The sequence below is a fragment of the Ambystoma mexicanum genome, chromosome 2p, assembly GCF_040938575.1.
Source record: "Ambystoma mexicanum isolate Mex_15411 chromosome 2p, UKY_AmexF1_1, whole genome shotgun sequence".
In the NCBI taxonomy this organism is placed as follows: Eukaryota; Metazoa; Chordata; class Amphibia; order Caudata; family Ambystomatidae; genus Ambystoma; species Ambystoma mexicanum.
In genome coordinates, this window is record NC_090923.1 from 1,437,098,345 (window position 1) to 1,437,118,391 (window position 20,047).

Here is a 20,047-nt window from a genome sequence, read left to right on the forward strand (position 1 = left end):
TTACTCGTACCAGATGATAAGCCCCCCGGAGATCTAACTTGGTGTATACGCAAGCGTCCTTCACCTGGTCAAGGAGTTCAGGGATCAGAGGCAGAGGGTAACGATTTTTAACAGTTATCTGGTTCAATGCGCGGTAATCGATACAAGTTCTAAGGTCGCCTTCTTTTTTAGGCACGAAGAACAAAGCTGAGGATGCCGGGGACTTTGACGGGCGAATGAAACCATTGGCGAGGTATTGATCTAAATATTGTCTCAAATGCAGATTCTCTGGTTCAGTAAGGGCGTACATCCTGCTACAAGGGGGTTGTGCACCGGGCACCAGAACGATTTGGCAATCGTACGATCTGTGGGGAGGTAAGGTGTTGGCCTGTTCCTTTTGGAAGACGTCCTGAAAGTCTTGGTACTCTGGAAGTAGTTGCACGGGCACAGAGGTTACTGATGCTAGATTAATCTTTGGATTTTCTGGGTAGCAGGTTTGTGCACAATCCGGGAAGGTTATTCTCTTCGCTCGCCAATCAATTCGAGGATTATGTGTCTCTAACCAAGGGATTCCGAGAATAAGCTGAAACTGTGGAGCCTTGATTACATCAAACACAACTGCCTCCCGATGGCCATCCGGACCTACACGTGTCACCTCAGCTGTCGAATGTGTTACCGGTCCAGAGGCAATTTCGGTTCCATCTACTGTGGTGATGACATCTTTGTTGGTTTTAGGACGCAGAGGGAGGTTTATCCTAGAGACCAATTCTCGATCCACATAGTTTCCTATAGCCCCGCTATAGATGTATGCCTTTATAGCATGCAACCGTTTAGGCTGTTCCGGATCTACGAGGACCATTGGCACAATGAAATGCAAGGTCTGAGAGTTAGTTTTCAAGCTCGGCAAGCGGACCCCTACGCTTGCCGGGCGTGGGCGTTTCCCGATACAGAGTTTCCATGGATTTTATCAGCGGCTCCTACCACCTTCTTGGGAGGCTTAACCGGGCAATCTCGTAGAAAGTGTCCAGAGGACCCACAATAAAGGCATAATTGCATCTGTCGTCTTCTTTCCCGTTCTTTTTGAGTTAGGGGTCCTTTAACACCTCCGATTTGCATAGGCTCCGAGGCATCAGCCCCCTTGGGGTTAGCGTGGGTCTTGGCCAACACCCGGGTTTCAAACTTGGACCAATCTGCTTTTCTGTTTTGCAGCCTGTGATCCAATTGTACCACTAAGTCTATATATTCAGTGCATTCTTGGGGCGGATTTACAACTTGTGCCAGGACATCTTTAAGTTCTCCGCGTAGACCTCGATAGAATAACGTGATTCTTTTATCTTCTGGCCAACCAGTTTCCACAATTAGTCTATTCAAGGTTGCAATGTAGGATAGAAGGTCTTGATTGCCCTGTCGCAGAGATAGAAGTTCGTCATCCAGAGCCTGTCCCTGGGAGTGTTGAGCAAATAACCTTTCCATGCTTTTTTGAAATCCTTGAAAATCACGAAGAATCGGGTCATCTTGAGTTACCAGTGGAACTGACCAATCGGCAGCACAGCCGCTGAGATATGACAACACAAAGGCTACCTTGGTCTGATCATTAGGGAAGGCCCCAGATCTGCATAGGAAGTGCAAACGACACTGATTCATGAATACGGCGAATCGTTTGGGGTCCCCAGCAAAGCGTTCAGGTGGGGCCAGCGGCATGTTTCCAGGTAGATTAATCTGCACCGGGTTACTGGAAACCACAGGAGCGGGGTTCCCCCCGGAACCGGGTAAAGGAGTTTGTCCAGCTTGACCTTGCAAAAGCTGTCTAGCCAGGTCATCAGCTCTATCCTTTATTACAATCACTTCCCACCTGAGGGCACTAGTCTCTTGATGAGCGGTGTGTACTTCGGCCCGTAATTCGCCCAGTAATTGGGCCAACTGGTCAGTTTCGGAAGTTTCCATAGCGCCTGGGTGGGAATTTGTAGGAAGGCTTCGCGTTCTGTAACGCTCACCTGGTTCCCACGGGGGCGCTGGTCTAGTCTGGATTGCTGTGGTCTCTTCTAGCGTGATGCGCAGGACCCGGAACACCGATTGGACAGGACCTCCAAATCGTGCTTGCCTGGCCCGTAGGAATATCCTTCTGCAGATGAGAAAGGGGATTAACAGTCTGCAGAATAGTGTGCTAGCTTCCCCCTTTCCCCCTTCCCTCTTCGTTCCTCTCTAACTTCCTCCAAACCCCGGTTTAAGCTCACCTTACGGTTTGGAAGGATGAACTCTCCATCCTGCTTCTGGTGCAGGGGCGCGTGTTCGTCCAGTTACTTCACTGGTTTTCAGAATGGCGCTGGCAAAATCCACTTGACTTTCCTGAGCGATGCGCCGTAAGTATGAAAGTTCAAAGTTCAAGTGAGGCCCCCTTTATGTTGTCTTTCTAACCTGTGATCTGTCCTTTATTTCAGGTGCAGAATGGAGGCGATGCGTCGAGGGGTTAAACTGCCGAGGTGAGTAGTGATGAGGGCGAACCCTCTAAATGTCCTTATCATTCCCCAGAAATGTCTCTTGTCCTTTCCCCATAGGGGCCGGGGTACGGTACCTGCCAACGGGGCGGCGCCGACCCGAAATGTGGAAGAAAAGCCGGTAAGTATTATGGCTGTTAATCAGGCTTTCCTTCTGTGTTCCTTCTGCTCACCTTTTGTTTCTTCCTCTCTCCCCTAGGTGCAGAGATGTGGCGTCCGATGCTGACAGCCGCGATGGAGCCGGGAGATGTCTCGAGGACAGGTGAGTGAAGCGTGGCGCTGCAGCGAGCAACGCGATGCTTTTAAATGGAAGTCTTTCTTCAGGGATGCTGGCGAGAAGATTCCGGATGCAAGTAAGAAGTTTGAAATAGTCCTTTGTTTTCACCTTTCTCTTCTCTTCCTTCCTTGCAGGTCTTCCAGGTTCGAGGCGGGCGTGGCTGGAGTCCAGGAGCAGCAGCAGACACGGTGAGCATTAAGCTGCAGGAAGCAGAACAACGTGAAGCATGAGCTGCTGTCTGGGTGTGGCTTAAATAGCCTCCAAAGAAGTCCCAGGTATGTATCCTTCCCCAACTAGGTATGTATCCTTCCCTGGCCACGCCCGAGTGAAAAAATAGTCCCTATGAAAAAATAGTCCCTTTCAGGTCTCAGGGAGGCCTGAAGCGTGCAGCATGGTCTGCATCAGGTAAGTGCACAAAACACCTCCCTTTATGAGCCTGGCGCCTATGGCGCCAGGACTGATGTCCAACATGAGCCTGGCGCCAAAGAGCCCCTATAAGGGGCCGCTGGGCTTTTACCCGAGGGCATGATGCCTGCTTCCGGGGGTGCTGGCCTGGCCTGGTGCTCCGGGCGTAGGCATCATGACACCCAGACAACCACCCACCCGGCAGATCACGATTGCCCGAAGGCCACAGGCAGCCCATGACGGGAGATGGGCAACTCTGCGGCAGGCTCCCCGCTGAACGCGAGTATCCAGCAGGCAATCCGGAGGGAAGGTGCAGGAGCCGCCGGCAGAGCACCCAAGCATAACACAGCCTACAACCCAGAGGATCCCAGCCGCAAGGTAGGAGGCGCAGCAGGACCAGCCACCAGAGGAGTGGGAACGGGACCAACAACGGGCCCCAGCCGCAACGCGGCACCGGTGGGAGTCCCCGCCAATTCTAAGCCACAGACCCATAGTGGCCCCTGAGGAGCCATCCGCGAGCTGCCTCAACGCTTTTCCCTAACGGCAGCACTCTCCCAAATAAGCAGAGCAGAGGAGAGGGGGGAGAGGCCCATAATCAATCCGGGGCTGTGAAGAGAAGCCAACTGACACACATACCCGCGGAGGGCAGCAGGTGGCTTTTCGGCCCCACATCCATCTGGCAGGCAGAGGAAGTCCCCTCGAGGTCAAGCTCAGGAACCAGCCCTGGGACTCCCCGCACAATACACGGGGAACAGGTATCGGGGGGGGGGGGGCACACCCAAGTATCAGGACTGAGGACTCACATACCGTCCTATCGCAGATGAGCCCCCTACATTCGGCCCCAAAGGTGTAGGACTACGCCACAGTGCACAACAGCTGAGTCTAGCACAGCAGCCATGGCGAAAAGTGGAAAGGCAACGAAGCAAGCGGACATCGCAGCCCTGATGGGCAACTCCACCCTGGAGAAACTAAAGAAACCTGAACAAATAGCAGGGCCTTCCACTGCCCCTGTCAATACCTCTGAAGCACCTGAAACTGCCCAATCCACAACTAAGTCAGACCTCAAAGACCTGTTATCGGAAATAACAAAGGAGATCCAGGGTATCAGGTAATAATATACCCACCAAAAATATCGCCGTAAATATGGCCCTTTGGTTTGCCATAGGCGATATTTTTATTGGGGATATTATGTGGGAGCGCGGGTTGCGGGGGTGTCCCCCGCACATTAAAAAGTGATGCAGGGGTTGCGGGGGTGTCCCCCGCAGGATCCATTGTGAATTTCGCCGCAAAAATATGGCGATATTTTTGTGGCGAAATTATCACATGGAACAGAGATCCAGTAGGGGAGGCAGGAGGTCACGAAGAAAATCGCAGTGCAGGACAAAAGGGTGGAAGAAGTGGAACAGCGCACCTGTGAGATGGAAAACACCCTATGCGACCACGCCTTAGACCTGGAAAAACACCTTGACAGATTTGAGGACCTAGAGGCAAGGTGCAAGTCCCTAGAAACCAAGCAGGAGGATGCAGAAAAAAAAACGTTTCAGGAGGAATAACATCCACCTCCGCGGAATCCCTATAGCAATCACTGATGCAGAGCTGTAAAGCTTTACAAGGGATCTGTTCCGGTTTTTCCTGACCCTCCCGGATAGCTCTCCCCTGGAGACCTTGTCCACCAACAGCACAGAGACCAGCTTCCTCGCACCCTTCTGACGTTCTCGCGCGAATCCATTTCTTCAAAATGAAGGAAGAAATCATGCGGGAGGCCAGATCATCTAAACAGATTCTCTTCAGAGGGACAAGCATCTCACTGTACCAGGACTTGGCTATCACTACCTTACAGAAGCGTAAAGCGCTCCAAAACCTCACGGAATGGCTTCTAGAACGGAAACAGTTTTGTTTTTCGGGCCTTGGAAGACCAGACACATCACAGTTCAGAAAAGCAAAGACATGACACACACATACCGGCACAGGGGGACTCCACATGCCTTGATAGTAGGGCCCAGCAAAAGGGAACTCATAGCTGTACCCACTTAGGAGCCTAATAGGCCTGGATGAGGAAAGAGACGTCCGCATTCTAACGTGGAATGTAAGCGGCCTCAACTTTCCGGGGAAGAGCAAATCGGTAGAAAACTGACTCAATGCCCTGGGGGCGATAGAGTAATCCTCCAAGAGACGCACTTGCTAGCTGCCGATGAACACTGTATCAGACTCAAGCGGTTTAAACCGGCTTACTTTGCCACCTCAGGGGAGAAGAAGAGGGGGGGTAGCGAATCTGCTTAGCAACAACTTCCCACTCCGGGGACCCACAGTGAAAAGAGACCCCGAAGGCAGGTACCTCTTAGTAAAAGGATGCATCTATGAACAGCAAATTACTATAGTCGGGATTTGCTGTCCCAATAAGGGCCAAGACAAATTCCTGCAGAACCTAATTCCGATACTATTAACATTTGCAACAGGACACGTGCTCATAGGGGGTGACTTTAATATGGTTCCTGATCCTCTAATAGACAAAACCCTTCCGCCATCTAACTCTGATTACACCCGGGCCCTCACTTTCTCCAGGCTTCTGCCTAAAACAGAAACAGTAGACGCGTGGAGGCTCACAAAGCGAGGGACCAGGGACTACACCTTCTATTCTAACGCCCACAAAGGCCACTTGCGGATTGACCTATTATTAATCACAAGGACCCTATTCCCATGTCTGGGAAATATAGAAATCCACACCTGAATGATCTCTGATCATGCCCCGGTATCAACAGACCTATCAATAAGTGGCTCACCAGCACCTCCTGCGAGGTACTGGAAGCTAAACGACTCTATACTGCTAGATGAAGCAATTAAAGGAGAGGTGAGGGACTCACTAATCAATTATTTTAAGGAAAATACCGCCCCGACACACCCATCGGAATAACATGGGAAGCCATGAAGTCCGTGTTGTGGGGCATAATGATCGGAGCAGCCGCCCAACAGTATCGGACCTCTAAGATCCAAGAGACCGCTCTGGAGTTAAAAGTCTCAGAGTTGGAGAAAGGCCTAAAAATTCGCCATACAAGGAAGTTAGAAAGGGAGCTGAAGAAAGCAAGGACAGCACTGGAAATCCACTGGGCTGATTGCTCAGCCAAAGCCCTCGCATACTCTAAGCAGTTCTATTATAGCCAAAGTAATAAAGCAAACCGCATACTCGCCCACAAGTTGCAGCGGGTGCACAAGAGGAATAATATAGGCTGCATCACGGGGGAGGATGGCATACCTCCATATACAGATGCCGAAAAAATGAAAGCCATCCTAGCCCATCACAAAGCAATCCTGTCCGGCCCGGCGCCCAAGCCGGGGGACCAACACCAGAGGAAGCAGTACATACAATCATTCTCACCGCCTAGCATTAAGCCTCAGCTTGAATCCCTTGAAATTCCGATAACGATAGAGGAAGTAGTTGATGCCATCAAAACCCTGAAGAGCACCGCCCCAGGCCCTGATGGGCTAACAGCAACATTTTTCAAATTGTATGCACAGACACTAGCTCCACAGCTCGCACAGGTATTTGATTAATTTTTAGACTCTGGGAGGGTAACCAAATCAATGGCGGAATCACTCGCCATATTAGACCACAAACCGGGGAAAGACCCCGAGTAGGTAGCCTCCTACAGACTCATAACGCTCATGAATATGGATGGGAAGATCTACTCCAAAGTGCTACCGGCCAGGCTAGGGAAAATACTCCCTGATCTAACAGGGTTTATCTCTGGGAGGGGCACACACAATAATATCCGAAGAACGCTAGATCTCATCGAAAGCGCCACCCGTCAGGAAGAAGAACTCCTGGTCATCTCCCTAGACGCTCACAAAGCGTTCGACCTCATAGATTGGAAATACATCGACTGCTGGGACACATGGGTTTTGGCCACAATTTCATAAAATGGATAATGGCAAATTACCAGTTTCCAACTACTCAATTACGGGTGAACGGGAAAAGATCAGAAAACATACACATAAACCGGGGGAAGGCGCCAGGGCTGCCCGTTATCCCCCATGGTATTCGTGTTATCTATGGAGCCCTTTGCTGGAAGGATCCGACAAACCGGGCCATTCAAGGAATCGCAGTGGGAGGCAGCGAATATAAAAATATAAAGCAACATTATACGCCGATGACGTTCTCCTAACGATAACCCACCCAAACTCCTCTCTAGAACCCTTATGGGAGGAGCTTGAAGCATTCGGAAGAGCGTGGGGATTCAGGATAAACCATGACAAATCATCGGCGTTAGCGATTTAACATCACAAAGAAGCAGAAGGAAGAGCTCGACCCCCAAACTCCCTATCCCATGGGCTGAGGCAACAATCTGGTACCTGGGGGTCCGCATTGCCAAGAACCACGCTCCGATATACCAGAGCAACTTCCCGCAATTGTTCAAGGATCTGCAGAGGGATATACACCACTGGGATAAACAGGAGATTTCATGGCTGTGCAGAGTAACGGCGATAAAATTGAACTTGATGCCCAGACTAATCTACCATTGCCTGGCATTACCGACACACATTTCAGAGAATGGGCTACGCACCCTACAGAGCTCCATATTGAAATTTATCTGGTGGGTAAGAAAGCCCGAATAGTGAAACGGATCATGATCCGAGGCCCACAAGCTGGGCGACTGGGAGTCCCAGAGGTGTCCAGACACAGACGAGCAGCCCAACTATCCCACGCATTCACCTGGATACAAACCTCTGATCCACCATACTGGAAACAGATAGAACAAGCATGGTGCAACCCCCCCCCCCCCTAACTGACCTCCCGCGCAAACAAACGCTTAAAAACCAACTAATCTCGGTCCCCCTAACAGCAACACACAACACTGTAGCAAACTGGAAAGCAGCTGCTCGAAAATGGGGATGCACAGGAACCTTGGGTCCTCTCACCCCGTTATGGGGCAATCCAGATTTCTCACCAGGCCTTCAATCCCATCGCTTTTCCACTTGGCAAGACAGGGGCCTCCGAACAATCTCAGACTTTCTAGAGGGGGGCAACCCACTCACATTCGAGGGGTGTAAGGCCAAATTCAAAATCTCAGAAGGGGAGCGATTCAGATATTCTCAAATACGGCACTGGCTGTCTCAGAAGATGGTCAAGGAGAAAGGCTCCAGGGACCTCACAGCACTGGAAATGACTATCATCCGCTCCTCCTAGAGGGAAGGTCTCCACTTTATATTGGCTTCTGGATAAATCCAACCCCGCCATCAAAGAAAGGTACATGATCACCTGGGAGAAAGACCTGGGACGTACTATAGACAGCGAGTCCTGGGACAAGATCTGGGCGAGAACCCACAAAAGCACCCAATGCATCACCAATAGGGAATGCGGGTATAAGATCTGCTACAGATATTACATCACCCCAGCACAGCTACATAAAGTCAACCCAAACATCCCACCGGGCTGCTGTAGGGGCTGCAGGGCGGAAGGAATGCTATTCCACCTGTTGTGGACCTGACTGCAGGCGGTGAACTACTGGAGAGAAGTACTAGACCATATAAAAGTGATCACAGGCCTCGTAATTCCCTGGGACCCAGGGATTGTCCTATTAGGAGATACTGGGGATGGGGAATTCCCTCTGACAGGCCACACTGCCACGCTATGTACCCACCTTCTAACAGCAGCAGAAATTGCACTAGTGCGGCTCTGGAAAAATCCAGAGGGCCCATCAGTCCTGCTATGGTGGGCAAAGTGTTGGGACACTGTCTTGGCTGAAAAGATCACAGCGCTGCGAGCAGGGAACCTGACCCAGTTTCAGAACACATGGGCCCCATTCATGTACTTTGCAGTAAACTTCCCTGCCCAATCCCGAAGAACTCCACTAACCCGTTGGCTGGAATGAACTGAAAGACTTGGAGATATCACAGTCACAGTGCTCTTATCCCTCCCCAGAAAGCTGCACCCAGGCTGGGCCTAACATCTCCCCCCAATAAGTCCATAAGTCACTATACCCAAACTGTGTTATGTTGTATTTCTGGAATATACTCAATGTCTGATGTTTCGTGTCATTTGTTAAAATGTGTTGTGGGGGCGGGAGGGGTTTGGGGGGGGAGAGGCCTTCTCTCCGCCGGGCTCGAGCCTGACTCTCTTCTCACATTCAACTCTTGGTACACAGTCCAGCACAGGCTTCCCTCCGCCAGGCTCCAGCCTGACTTTCTCATTGTGGGGGTTACCTTACCCATGTTCTGTCCTTATCTCTTTTTACTGTTGAAGACTTTTGAAACTGCAAGGATTTTACATAGACCTCTGCATGACCACTTCGACCTCCTTTTAAACAATTTGACAATCAACAATCTTCACAACACCAATGCTCCTTGGTACGTGTAGTTTTACTTTTGCCCTTTTGGCAGCTTTCAAAATTCATGTCTTTTTGCCCTCTCGGCGAATTCCAAAGTTCATATAGATTGCTTTTCACTCAATCAACTCTCGTTCGGGATTGCGATTACTTTCTTGCCTTCATTTCCTGTTTTCCATTATTCAGAATATTTCAGAGACTTTCGAATGTGCGGCCCACTTTGTTACTTTGTATACTTTTCTCAGCATTCAGTCATTGTTCTCTTCATTACACGCTTTATCGGCGCACATGCAACTTTCAACTCTTGTTACATATCTCTTTTGCTCGTAACACAAACCAGGATTTTGTTTGCCTTCGATAACTCAACGGTCGTGTTACTTGGGCTTCGATCTTCGCTGGTTTTTGCCATAGCAGTTAAGGCCATTACCAACGCCTCCTCTGCTCCTCCCAAACTCCGTTGTTCACTCGGTAGGGTAGCAGGCCGCCTGAAAGTATTTTGAAGGTTTCTCTTTTCCGCTCACTCGTGTTTTGGCGTGGAACGCTTACGGCCTCCTGAAAGGATGGAATTGTCGCCTGGCTTTCTCTCGTTCTCTGCAGCAGCCAATCAACCCCTTGGCCTTCCAACTTCGATAGCCTGGTTCGCGTTAGCCCCGAAAGAGCTGTTCCTTCTCGCACCCAACCTCGCTCAGAGTGTGACTGTGCGTGCCACCTTTTATCTTGACAGGGAGTGTTAACAAGCGGCAGGTGTATGTAATTAATATTATGTGCCTGACTGCTTGATCTCATTAGAGGGACAGAACCACTGCAAGTCCGTAGAGATGATCCTCCTGGGCTCATTCCTCATCTTCCTCAGCTCAGTAGTCTGGTCAGTGTGAAGTGGGGAGGAATTATGGGAGTTGTAGTTTCCATAAAATAAGCAGGGATAGGGGTTAAATGGGTTAAGGAAAAAGGGGCATACCATGTCTCACCATCAGGTGCTTCACCCCCCACTCCTCCGGGACCCCCAACCCAGGTGATCCTCCCTCGCTTGTCCACCCCCAGGGTCGGCATCCAAAAGCGATGGCCTTTACCTGGCCACCTGAGTACAGACTCCCGGGGACTAGGCTGTGAAACACCCTTTGGTTTTTCACAGTAGCCAGATGCGGTAAGGCTAAAACGAAATATACCAAAAAATGGTAAAAATTCACTGCTGCCACCAGCTTGTCCATTTAGCACACCTAGAGTAACCAGAAATCCTCTGAGCGTTAGTCTAGGGCAAAACAAAAGGTGTACCCCATTGTAAGATGCATTGTACAATGATGAACGTTACCACAAGTGATGACGAGTTACTAAAAGTAGTAACAAAGTAACTAGACTAAGGGAAACAATGTTTCCCAGTGCTGACAGCCTGAAGGACATATTTCCCCGTGACAGATGAGCAAAAAAGAGCAGGCCAGATACAAAAATAAAAGCAACAACTTTGGGGGTCCATAGAAATGGAAGGAAAGGTGCAGTAAAGAGGAATCTTTCCTAACACCATCCACGTTTGCTTGCTGAGCCACTGGGGCCTGTGTTGTGCAACTTCATCCTCCTGGAGCCATCTCTGTCATGGATTCTGTTTCTGTATGGTGTGTCCCACTCCTGTGAAGGATGATTGCTGTCCTTTTGTACCGTCGTCCGCGTCGTTGGCTCAGGGTTCAAGTTCTTGGTGACCGTATCCTTCATTCTGCCCTGTAGAGGAAGATTTGCACTTGCCGGTTTCTTTTGCCTTCTATAACCTAATGGGATGGACTGCTTTTGTAGGAAGGAGATGGAACTTACCTATCTTTTCACCATAACTGCAGGTCAACCTACAGACTTAATCCGGTTTCCTGCAGGGCACTTTCTTCAAATGTATAGCTCCTAAAAGTAACACTTAAGGTACTTGCCTGGATGATGGCATTTTTCCAGGGGTGTCCGAGGACCCCTGGTGTTCTCCCCAACACCTCGATATTTAGACTGTCTGATTATTTTTAAATCTGTCGTTTCCACTGTGGCATAAGGATACACACTGTTGTGCCACTGCTTCCCTCTTTGGTGTGTAATATGTGTAATATGCCCTTCTGGGCATAGTAACTGTCCTTCACAAATATTACTTGGACTTTGTTATCCCTCCTGACTGTGTTTGACCTTGTATTCCCCTGTGCTCTACCTACTACTATAATTGTATTGTGTGCATATGCATTATGTATGGTACTGTAGCAGGACACTTGTACCAAGTTCTGTGTGGTAACTTTGAAACCTCTGGCACACATATAAGTATTTTGTCTACCAACAGATATGGGCTTACATTGTAGAGTTGTGTGTGAGCTATGCCTGAAATGGCCATTTACTGTTACTTTATCTACACTATTGTCTGGTAGGTTTAACCTGAGTACTTATTTTCCCTATCATAAATATTTTAGGTGTGACCTTATCAATAAAATGTACATTTTCAGTATGCCAGTGTGGTGTATTCTTTTGTCATGATTATTGGAAATAATCGTACCTCCCTGCTAGCATTCCTCTGTCCTGAAGTTAAGCCTGACCTCTCTGCTACAGCTATCATTGGAGAGTCTGCTCTTTCTTTTTGAGTGACACACTGTCCTACAACTTGGTTATATGATTACACAGCCCCCACCAGAGGGTTGTGCAGAAAGTGCCTCTGACAGGAGCCAAAGTGCACATGATGCTCAAAAAGTGCTCCTCCTATGTGGGGACAATCGTACCATAACTACATGATCGCTATTTCCTACATATCATTTTCAGCATTTGGTTCGGAAGGCACTGATGAATAATTATGCCAAACGTACCCACTCATTTGGAAATCTGCATCTCGCTCATGAGCCTGCTACTGCATTAGCCAAAACTCCACTTGCCAGATGCTAAACCTGAATCTGCCTCTGTCTGAGAAAGAGCACCCTGCTCTGCACAACACCTCTCCATGTCAACACCCATCTTATGAGACACAACCAACCTCTCCCATCCCAACATCTATTCTCTGATGTGGATTTATACTCCTCCTTTCCTCGCCACTATGTGCTCATTTCCTGATTAAGCTTTCAGTTATGCCAGTAACCATAAATGACTTAATCAGACTCTGTTCTCTCTTTCGGATGACAGGTACCTATGGCACTGTATTCAAGGCAAAGAACCGGGAAACACATGAAATTGTGGCTCTTAAGCGTGTGCGCCTGGATGATGATGATGAGGTGGGTAATATCAAACCAAAAGGGAAGAGGTTGTTACTAAAAGAGTGGGTTATGTGTAAAGTCAGACCTTCAAGTACGTCAGCTGTCAGAAACATTCTTCACTCCATTATTCCTTTGTTCCGGGGTCTGCACCCTGCAGCTCTCCTGATATTTTTGGACTGCGACACCCATGCTCCCTATCAAATGGACTATGTGTCTAGGGCTGATGGGAGTTGTAGTCCAACGCATCTGGAGAGCCAAAGGTTGCAGACCCCTGCCTTGAGTAATACAGGTAAAGCTGTCTGGAATCTGTAGACATGTTCAAATAAAAAAAAAAAAACGAATGGGATAGTTGTTTGAATTTCGGCTGTACGAAAAATGTGGACAGCCTAAACCTTCGAACAAACCTCCCATTCGGTGTCATTCTAGTGAACAAGGGGAGTTGTTCACTTGTTGACTAAAATGTGGCTTCAAGAAATGCAGGGGTGTCCCCCACTCCCAAGAGGAATAACGTATTACAAGACCAAAAAAAAAGGACCCTGTGGCGCCAGTTCCCATGCACGTAAGTGAAGGGAACCGGTGTCACAGAGGGATGAAGGCGTCGGCGGCACAAAACGAGGTGCTGCCGGAAATGTCAGCGGGAGGGAAAAAAACGTTTTGTTTTCTTCCGCTGACGTTTCTCATTCGATCAATTCATGGACAAGCAAGCTGTCTGGGCAACTCCTGGTGGGGATTGACGCAACGCTGGATTGGTCTGGGAAAAAAAGCGTTTCAAGCGTATGCAAGAGTTTGTGTCTGAGATGTTTGTGTTTGGCAATCATTCACTTTTAAAATGACGCTGTATTTAGATTGTGTCAGAATTCTGAACCTGGTCTTGGAATCTTTGAAGCTAAATGCTGGGTTGTCTGCCTTAAAACATGCACAGTCCACACCTGCTTGCTTCTTGATTAAGTCAAATCCTTTTCTTAAAAGGTACAAGCTACTCAAACGTGAAAAATACAAAGCTTCACTTCCACTAGAATCATTTTCTGGAAACTGTTCAAGGCCAAAATCAATATCTTTCGACCATCATACGCTCAATTTCGGGAAAACGTATAGGTCCTGGTTAATTGGGCCGGGGGGGTGGTCATTTGTGCCATTATGTATTGAACAGGCATATTCTGGGTTAGTAGGTGACAAAGACCATAGTGACAAAGATCATACTTATTGATAAAATGAAGGAGGAATGTAACCTTTCCTGCTCTCAAATCTATATATGTGTGTATATATATAAATTTGTGAACTTGTGTGTATATTCGGGGTTGGCTCCAGCCCCATAACAGTTGGTGGGCTGAAATCTTGCCCCGAGGTCGGCATACCAGTCTGGGGTGTAATTTGACCAACCACACCAGTTCGCCCTGCACAGGGGTAGAGCAAGGTCCGGCCCTGTGCTGTCAGTATAGGTGATTTCATCGGATTGCCGATTTAGCGATTTGTATTCAAAAATAGGAAGTTATGACGCTATAAAACATACACAAGTGATTTTGCTCACCCCATACCTTTCTAACATTGCTTGAAGATTGACCATTCCTCCTCCTCCGCCCTCAGTAAGATGCCCAAGGCCAGGCACTAACAAACTCCTAGTTCAGGACAGACAATTGATCCCTTCATAGCTGTTATATGGACTGTTGGCTGCCTAGGTGTATAGCCCACTGATGCCCCAGTAATGGTGGCATAACAAGACCACTGGAGGGGTTCATTAACCCTTGAGAGGCATAGAGGACTCAGAGTTTAGTACCAGGTGTTCTGGAGGCAGCAGCACCACACTGCTAAATGCGGATGGGCTGGAGTGGAGGGCAGAGAAGAGACTGATGGCTAATGCACCTTGTCTTTATAGCTGGTGGGTGGGTGGGTGACAGAAAGATTAGAGAGCCATTTCTCACCCATTCTAAGAATTCTCTGTTGCTCCTCTACACACATGGAATAATGTGTGGAAGAGGAGTGGGTACAAGGGATGACCATAAATGTTGGATGGTGGTGCACATTTCAATTTATCTCCTAGAAAGAAGTTTAGTGTGGTGACTTAAAGTTTTTCTTACTAAAAAGGTGCGCCTGTTTTGAAAGCTGTTTATCGGAAACAGATTATCGACTTTGGCTGAGTGTGTGTGTGTCTGTGTGTCTCTGTTTTTCAGGGGGTTCCCAGCTCAGCACTTCGCGAGATCTGTCTGCTCAAGGAGCTGAAGCACAAGAACATTGTTCGGTAAGTGAACATTTTAATAGCTGCTTATTTTTTTACTGTGCTCTGTCAGGAAGAGTAAGGTAGATTGGGGTGGGGGGGCGGGGTTTGCTATCCGTGTGTGCTACACATGGTCTGAGTAAGTCTGTGTAATTCCCAAAGGTGATGGATGGAAAGCTTTGAATTAATCGTAACCTCAACAAAGAAAAAACACTGATTCCATGTCATCCAGACAATCGTTGTGTACAGAGAAATGGCACAAAAATTGAAGTAATTTGATCACTGTTTTTATCAAAATCTTGGTATTGTAATGGCATGTAACTTTAGGCTAAAATAAAATCGGACTCCGACTGATTCTAAACAAAGTATGTCAAGATTAATCTTAGCTTAAAACATTGATTCCATTACTAGCACTAAATGCTTAGGATGGACTACCATTCAAGCAAAGGATCAGGATAAAGACGGTGTGCACTGTACTCTGAAACCTCATAAAATGTGAGCCAGCCCATCTCAACTGAGGTATCATCAAATGTGCATCGTGCAGAAGCCTAAATTTATCAGCCTCCAATAACCTGATCGTGATACCCTTGAAAAGACACTGACCCGGTGGCAGATCACTAGTGGTAACCAGAACAAAAATATGTAACAAAACTAGTGGTCGATCGCTGCGTGGAATCCTTTTTCTCAAAATTCAGAAAGTGCCTTAAAATCTGACTATTCAAGCAAGACATCAAAGGCAGGCACTGTCCCTATATCTGGACTCTCAGTGGAACAGCTAAACCAACCACCACTGGAGCCTCTTACTCCAAACGTCTGTCCGTCATGTTTGGGTGTCGCATGTTGGGACATTGTCCTTTGGGCAACTGAGCTCTATATAATTCAGCCACACGTATAAATCAATTGGTGTATCTCTCTTTTATCCCAATTATACTATTGCCAGTCTTCATTTTTTCTAAAATGGTTAACACACCTGTACCCTTTTTTACCGTCTTCCTGTTCCTTTGATGCCCCTCCCACCCCACCTTCTAGCTCCCCACTCGCACCCATTACTCACTTGTATCTCTTTGTGCCTCGAAGCGGTTTGCTGCAATTTGGCATGATGAAAAACACTAAAAATGAAATGCTTAATAGCTATTGCTCTGCACAGCTTTACATTGCATAGCTTTTATCCTGCTGCACTATTACACAATGGAAACAAATATATGCAAATCAGTCTTGGCCACACCTCCTGAAGAGGCAGTGCTAGGTTAGATCTCTTCTGTTTGGGGAAATACAGTCAACACTAGACACATTTTTGGTCTTATTGGGCGTCATGAGTGAGGTGTACCTTGGGACCCCAAGAACGGCCAGGTTGGGATCCACTTGTAGGTAAAGGTATGTTTATTTCATTACTATATTTGTAAAGTGCATTTTGCGGCTGCATTTTGGTAGTGGTGGTTCAATGAAGCAATACTAAAATAAGGATTCGTCCAACAACTTAATTTGCCAGGATTCTTCAACGTAGTCTGATAAAGACTGTGTTGCATGTTTATCGGGAGCCATCTGGAAGGTCTACCTTAAAGTCGGCCAGTGTCATGAGAATTGGTTTTATGGCTGACTTGTTTGAGGGTTGGTGACTGATTTGGTTCTCCAGTGGCACAGTGTAGGTGGTAAGCAGTGCAATACAGTTTGCTTTAGGCCTTTTTGCAACTTGGCATCAAGCCTTTGGTGTGATGGGAAAGAATCAAAGCCTGAAACCTGAATGGTTTTGCCTCCAGATCAGTCTGGCACGTGTTCCCCAAGACACTGGCACAAAGCTCCCTGTACCTAGGACCTCCGATAACACCTACTGATGATGTTCCGTGCAGATGGAATGTGCTCTAGCTATTTGGTCTAGCTTGTACTGGGGCCACAACACATTTACATATGGGTTTCTCTTTCTGTAATAGCAAAGTGAGCTAATGAACAATAGTATGGAAAGATGCTCAGAGCAATTGCCAGTTTTTATGATTGGTTCATAGTTGTTCATCACTGGAGTTTGTTGATTCTACTTGTGGCTACTTGTATGGAAATGTACTATAAGAGTTGAATGACTGTATGCGCAGGGGGTCTGTGAGGAAGGATCATATTGCAGGTGAGCGGGCTTGCTGTATGTGGGAAGAATGGGGTGCATGCGTGTGCGCATATTTATGAAATGGTTATTTGCAAGGGTTTAAGCGTCTGGGTCCTGCAGCAAGCAATAATGTAGTTATCGATCATCGAATTTGATATATAATATTCTGCCTACACATGGATTCATTTTTACTGGCCGAATGCTGACACAGACTACAGCTTCTTAATCGGAAGTTGAGGGCTTTGATGTGCAAGTTTGCAGAGAGCTTCTGATTCTGTTGATCGAGGCTACATAATGATTATTCCTCTTTCACCACTAACAAACGATAAATCTGAAAGGATCTCTTGCTCTTGGTTCTTTACATGTTTAGCATACAGGTTGTTTATGCCTTGCTTTGATGATCTTCATTTCCCCCCTTTTTGGTGCAGGTTACACGACGTCTTGCACAGTGACAAGAAGCTCACACTTGTGTTTGAATACTGCGACCAGGTGAGGCAGGGAGTACACTGCTCTTAATTTATCAGGAGGAATGTTTTCCCTCTTTGATGAACGCTGGTTTGTTTTGAACGGATGATGACAAGGATGGACAAGTTTAGACTGTTTTACAGGGAAAATGCATGACGTAAAGAAAGCTTCTATGCAAATGGAAGAAAGTGTTCCCAATGTGAGAGGTCAGAAATGTTAGGTGGACAACTTTAAGATTTTTCAAAAGATGCCATTTTATTAACTCAAAAGGTTGGATAAACGCCTCACTATCCCTATCCTGACGAGGATTTCGCTGCCTAAAATAAACTAAAGGAAACACTCTAACAAAAGGTTTCTGTCCCTCACACTTGTTCATACAACGACTCAATAAGGTAATATATGGCAGTTCAAATAAAACAAATATGTCAGTTATGTTCACAACTTGATAAGTCTCTCCTTATAATCTAGGTTTTTGTTTATTTATATAGCGCACCAAGCCCTGGGCTATCTGGGTGAATTTCTTACAGGTACATATTATACAAGATGCATTGATTACAGTTACATGGGCACATTACTTACAGGTATACATGATACATGATGGGTGAATTCCCCTTCCCCCGATTTAAGCAGGATTCGATTCAAAGTTCCAAAAGAATAAGGAAATCATGTCTTGTAATAAAGTTCCACTTCAGTTCTTTTGGTTCCAACTTGAGAACAAAAAGTTCCAACTTGAATTCAACCAACAGTTCACAAATGTTTAACAAGGGTTTCCTCTTTCCACTTGTGACAAAGAGCTCAAAACAACTTCTTCTCATCAACACAAATGTCTTTGCCAAGATAACTCTGCAGCAGTTCACACACCACTTGCTTCAGCGATATAAATTTGTCAGGATGATTCTGTATCTGTCAACTGGCTGTTCCTCTTCCTCAGAATTCCACAATTCCTCCCCCTCCTCACCTGTACTGCTATCTTCTGTGATGGACGACTTCTTCTTTCTCCATAAGTTTCCTCCTTTTTGTTTGTGTAGGTATGGCCTGCCACGGGAGGTCACCACCGTGACCCCCCAGAATAAGGGAAGGTCAGCTGACACCTTCCGGGACGGCCCAGAAATGGGGGGAAAAAGCTGGAAGGCACAAAAAAAACCAGGATCTTGAAGAGGTGGTTTCTCTGGTGCCGTAGTTTTTCTTCAGCAGGGGACTGTTATTGCCAATGAGGTCTAACTTGCTATCTGGTGGAATATGGGTTACTGTCTGAGATGCACTCTTGACTCAGCCGCGAATATATCAGGACAAGGTAAGAACCTGTGACAGCGTGGGGATACAAGTCGCCGGACAGCCAAGGGAGCAGCTCTGCGGTCAAAGGGGGTGCGACTGCAAAGTCGGACGCAAAACAGAAAGTTCCGACAGCGGGACGCGAGAGAGGTAAGCAAGCAGACAAGGGAAAAGAGGGAGCAACAGGGAAGCTAGTGGAAGGGAAGGAAAGCAAGGGGAGAAGGCAGCGAAACAGTCGAGAGGTGCGGGGTGAGACCCGGGCGAGCCAGGAAGGGGAAAAGTAAGAGATAGGAGTGCAGCGGCACTAAGCAGAAATTGCAAACAGCGTATTACCCAAGGAAGCGATGCGCAGAAGCGGGGTTGCAACGTGCCGGCTGCCGGGAGGAATGGAAAGCAGTACCTCCCAGTGGCGGCCATTTGCAAAAGAACAAGAGCGACACCCAGTGAAACGGAAAAACACGTAATGGCACAATTAATGGCCGACACGTCGCCACCGATCCCATATGCGGTACCCATAGCGGCGCATGACAGTATGCCCCCCCTCCCAGACTGCCCCCCCCACCCCCCGGGTTTCCCCGGGAAGGCACAGTAGAACCGGCCGACTAGCTTGAGCGCATGGACATACGACTAGGGCTCCCAGGAGCCCTCGGAGGACGGAAAACCTTTCCAGCTCACCAGGCATTCCAGGCGACCCCTCCTGTATCGGGAGTCTCGTATGGAAGAGACCTCCTATTACTCACGGGTGGAAATGGTGTTCTTAGGAAGCCTATGAGCCGGAATGGGATCCGATCCCTGCGCAACTGGACGCAGGAGGGAAGCGTGAAATACTGGGTGAATGCGAGATAGACTTTTGGGTAATGGTAGGCGAAAAGCCACCGGATTGATGTTGGCAATGATTTCGTAGGGACCAAGATATCGAGGGGAAAGCTTAGATGCGTGAACCCACTGGGTCAGGAAGCGTGCCGACAACCAAACCTTGGAACCCACATTCCAATTGGGACCTTGCATGCAGTGACGGTCAGCCTGTCTCTTGTACCGACTGCGTGTTTCGAGCAGACTTTTTTTGCAATGTCGTGAGCAGCTGCGATATCGGCCAAATTGGACTCAATCGAAGGTATGTTGGAGGGTGTTGGTCTGAATGGTAGGATGCTGCGGGGGTACAGACTGTAGGTGCAAAAGAAGGGAGACATTGCTATCGCCGAGTGCACTGTGTTGTTCTATGCAAATTCGGCAGTGGATAGCAAGGCTATCCAATTATCCTGGAGTTGATTGTTATAGCAGCGGAGATACTGCTCCAGGGTGGCGTTGAGACGCTCAGTCTGCCCATTCGTCTGTGGAT

At 47.8% G+C, this 20,047-nt stretch overlaps 1 protein-coding gene across 1 annotated transcript in view; it reads left to right on the forward strand.

The window, feature by feature from the left end:
• The window catches only part of CDK5 (cyclin dependent kinase 5), a 312,730-nt gene that overhangs the window by 38,713 nt on the left and 253,970 nt on the right, over window positions 1-20,047 (forward strand). The window contains exons 2-4 of the mRNA XM_069645972.1: window positions 12,597-12,685; window positions 14,836-14,903; window positions 17,400-17,460. Of these exons, the coding sequence (XP_069502073.1) occupies window positions 12,597-12,685; window positions 14,836-14,903; window positions 17,400-17,460 (218 nt within the window). The remainder of the gene's footprint in view (window positions 1-12,596; window positions 12,686-14,835; window positions 14,904-17,399; window positions 17,461-20,047) is intronic.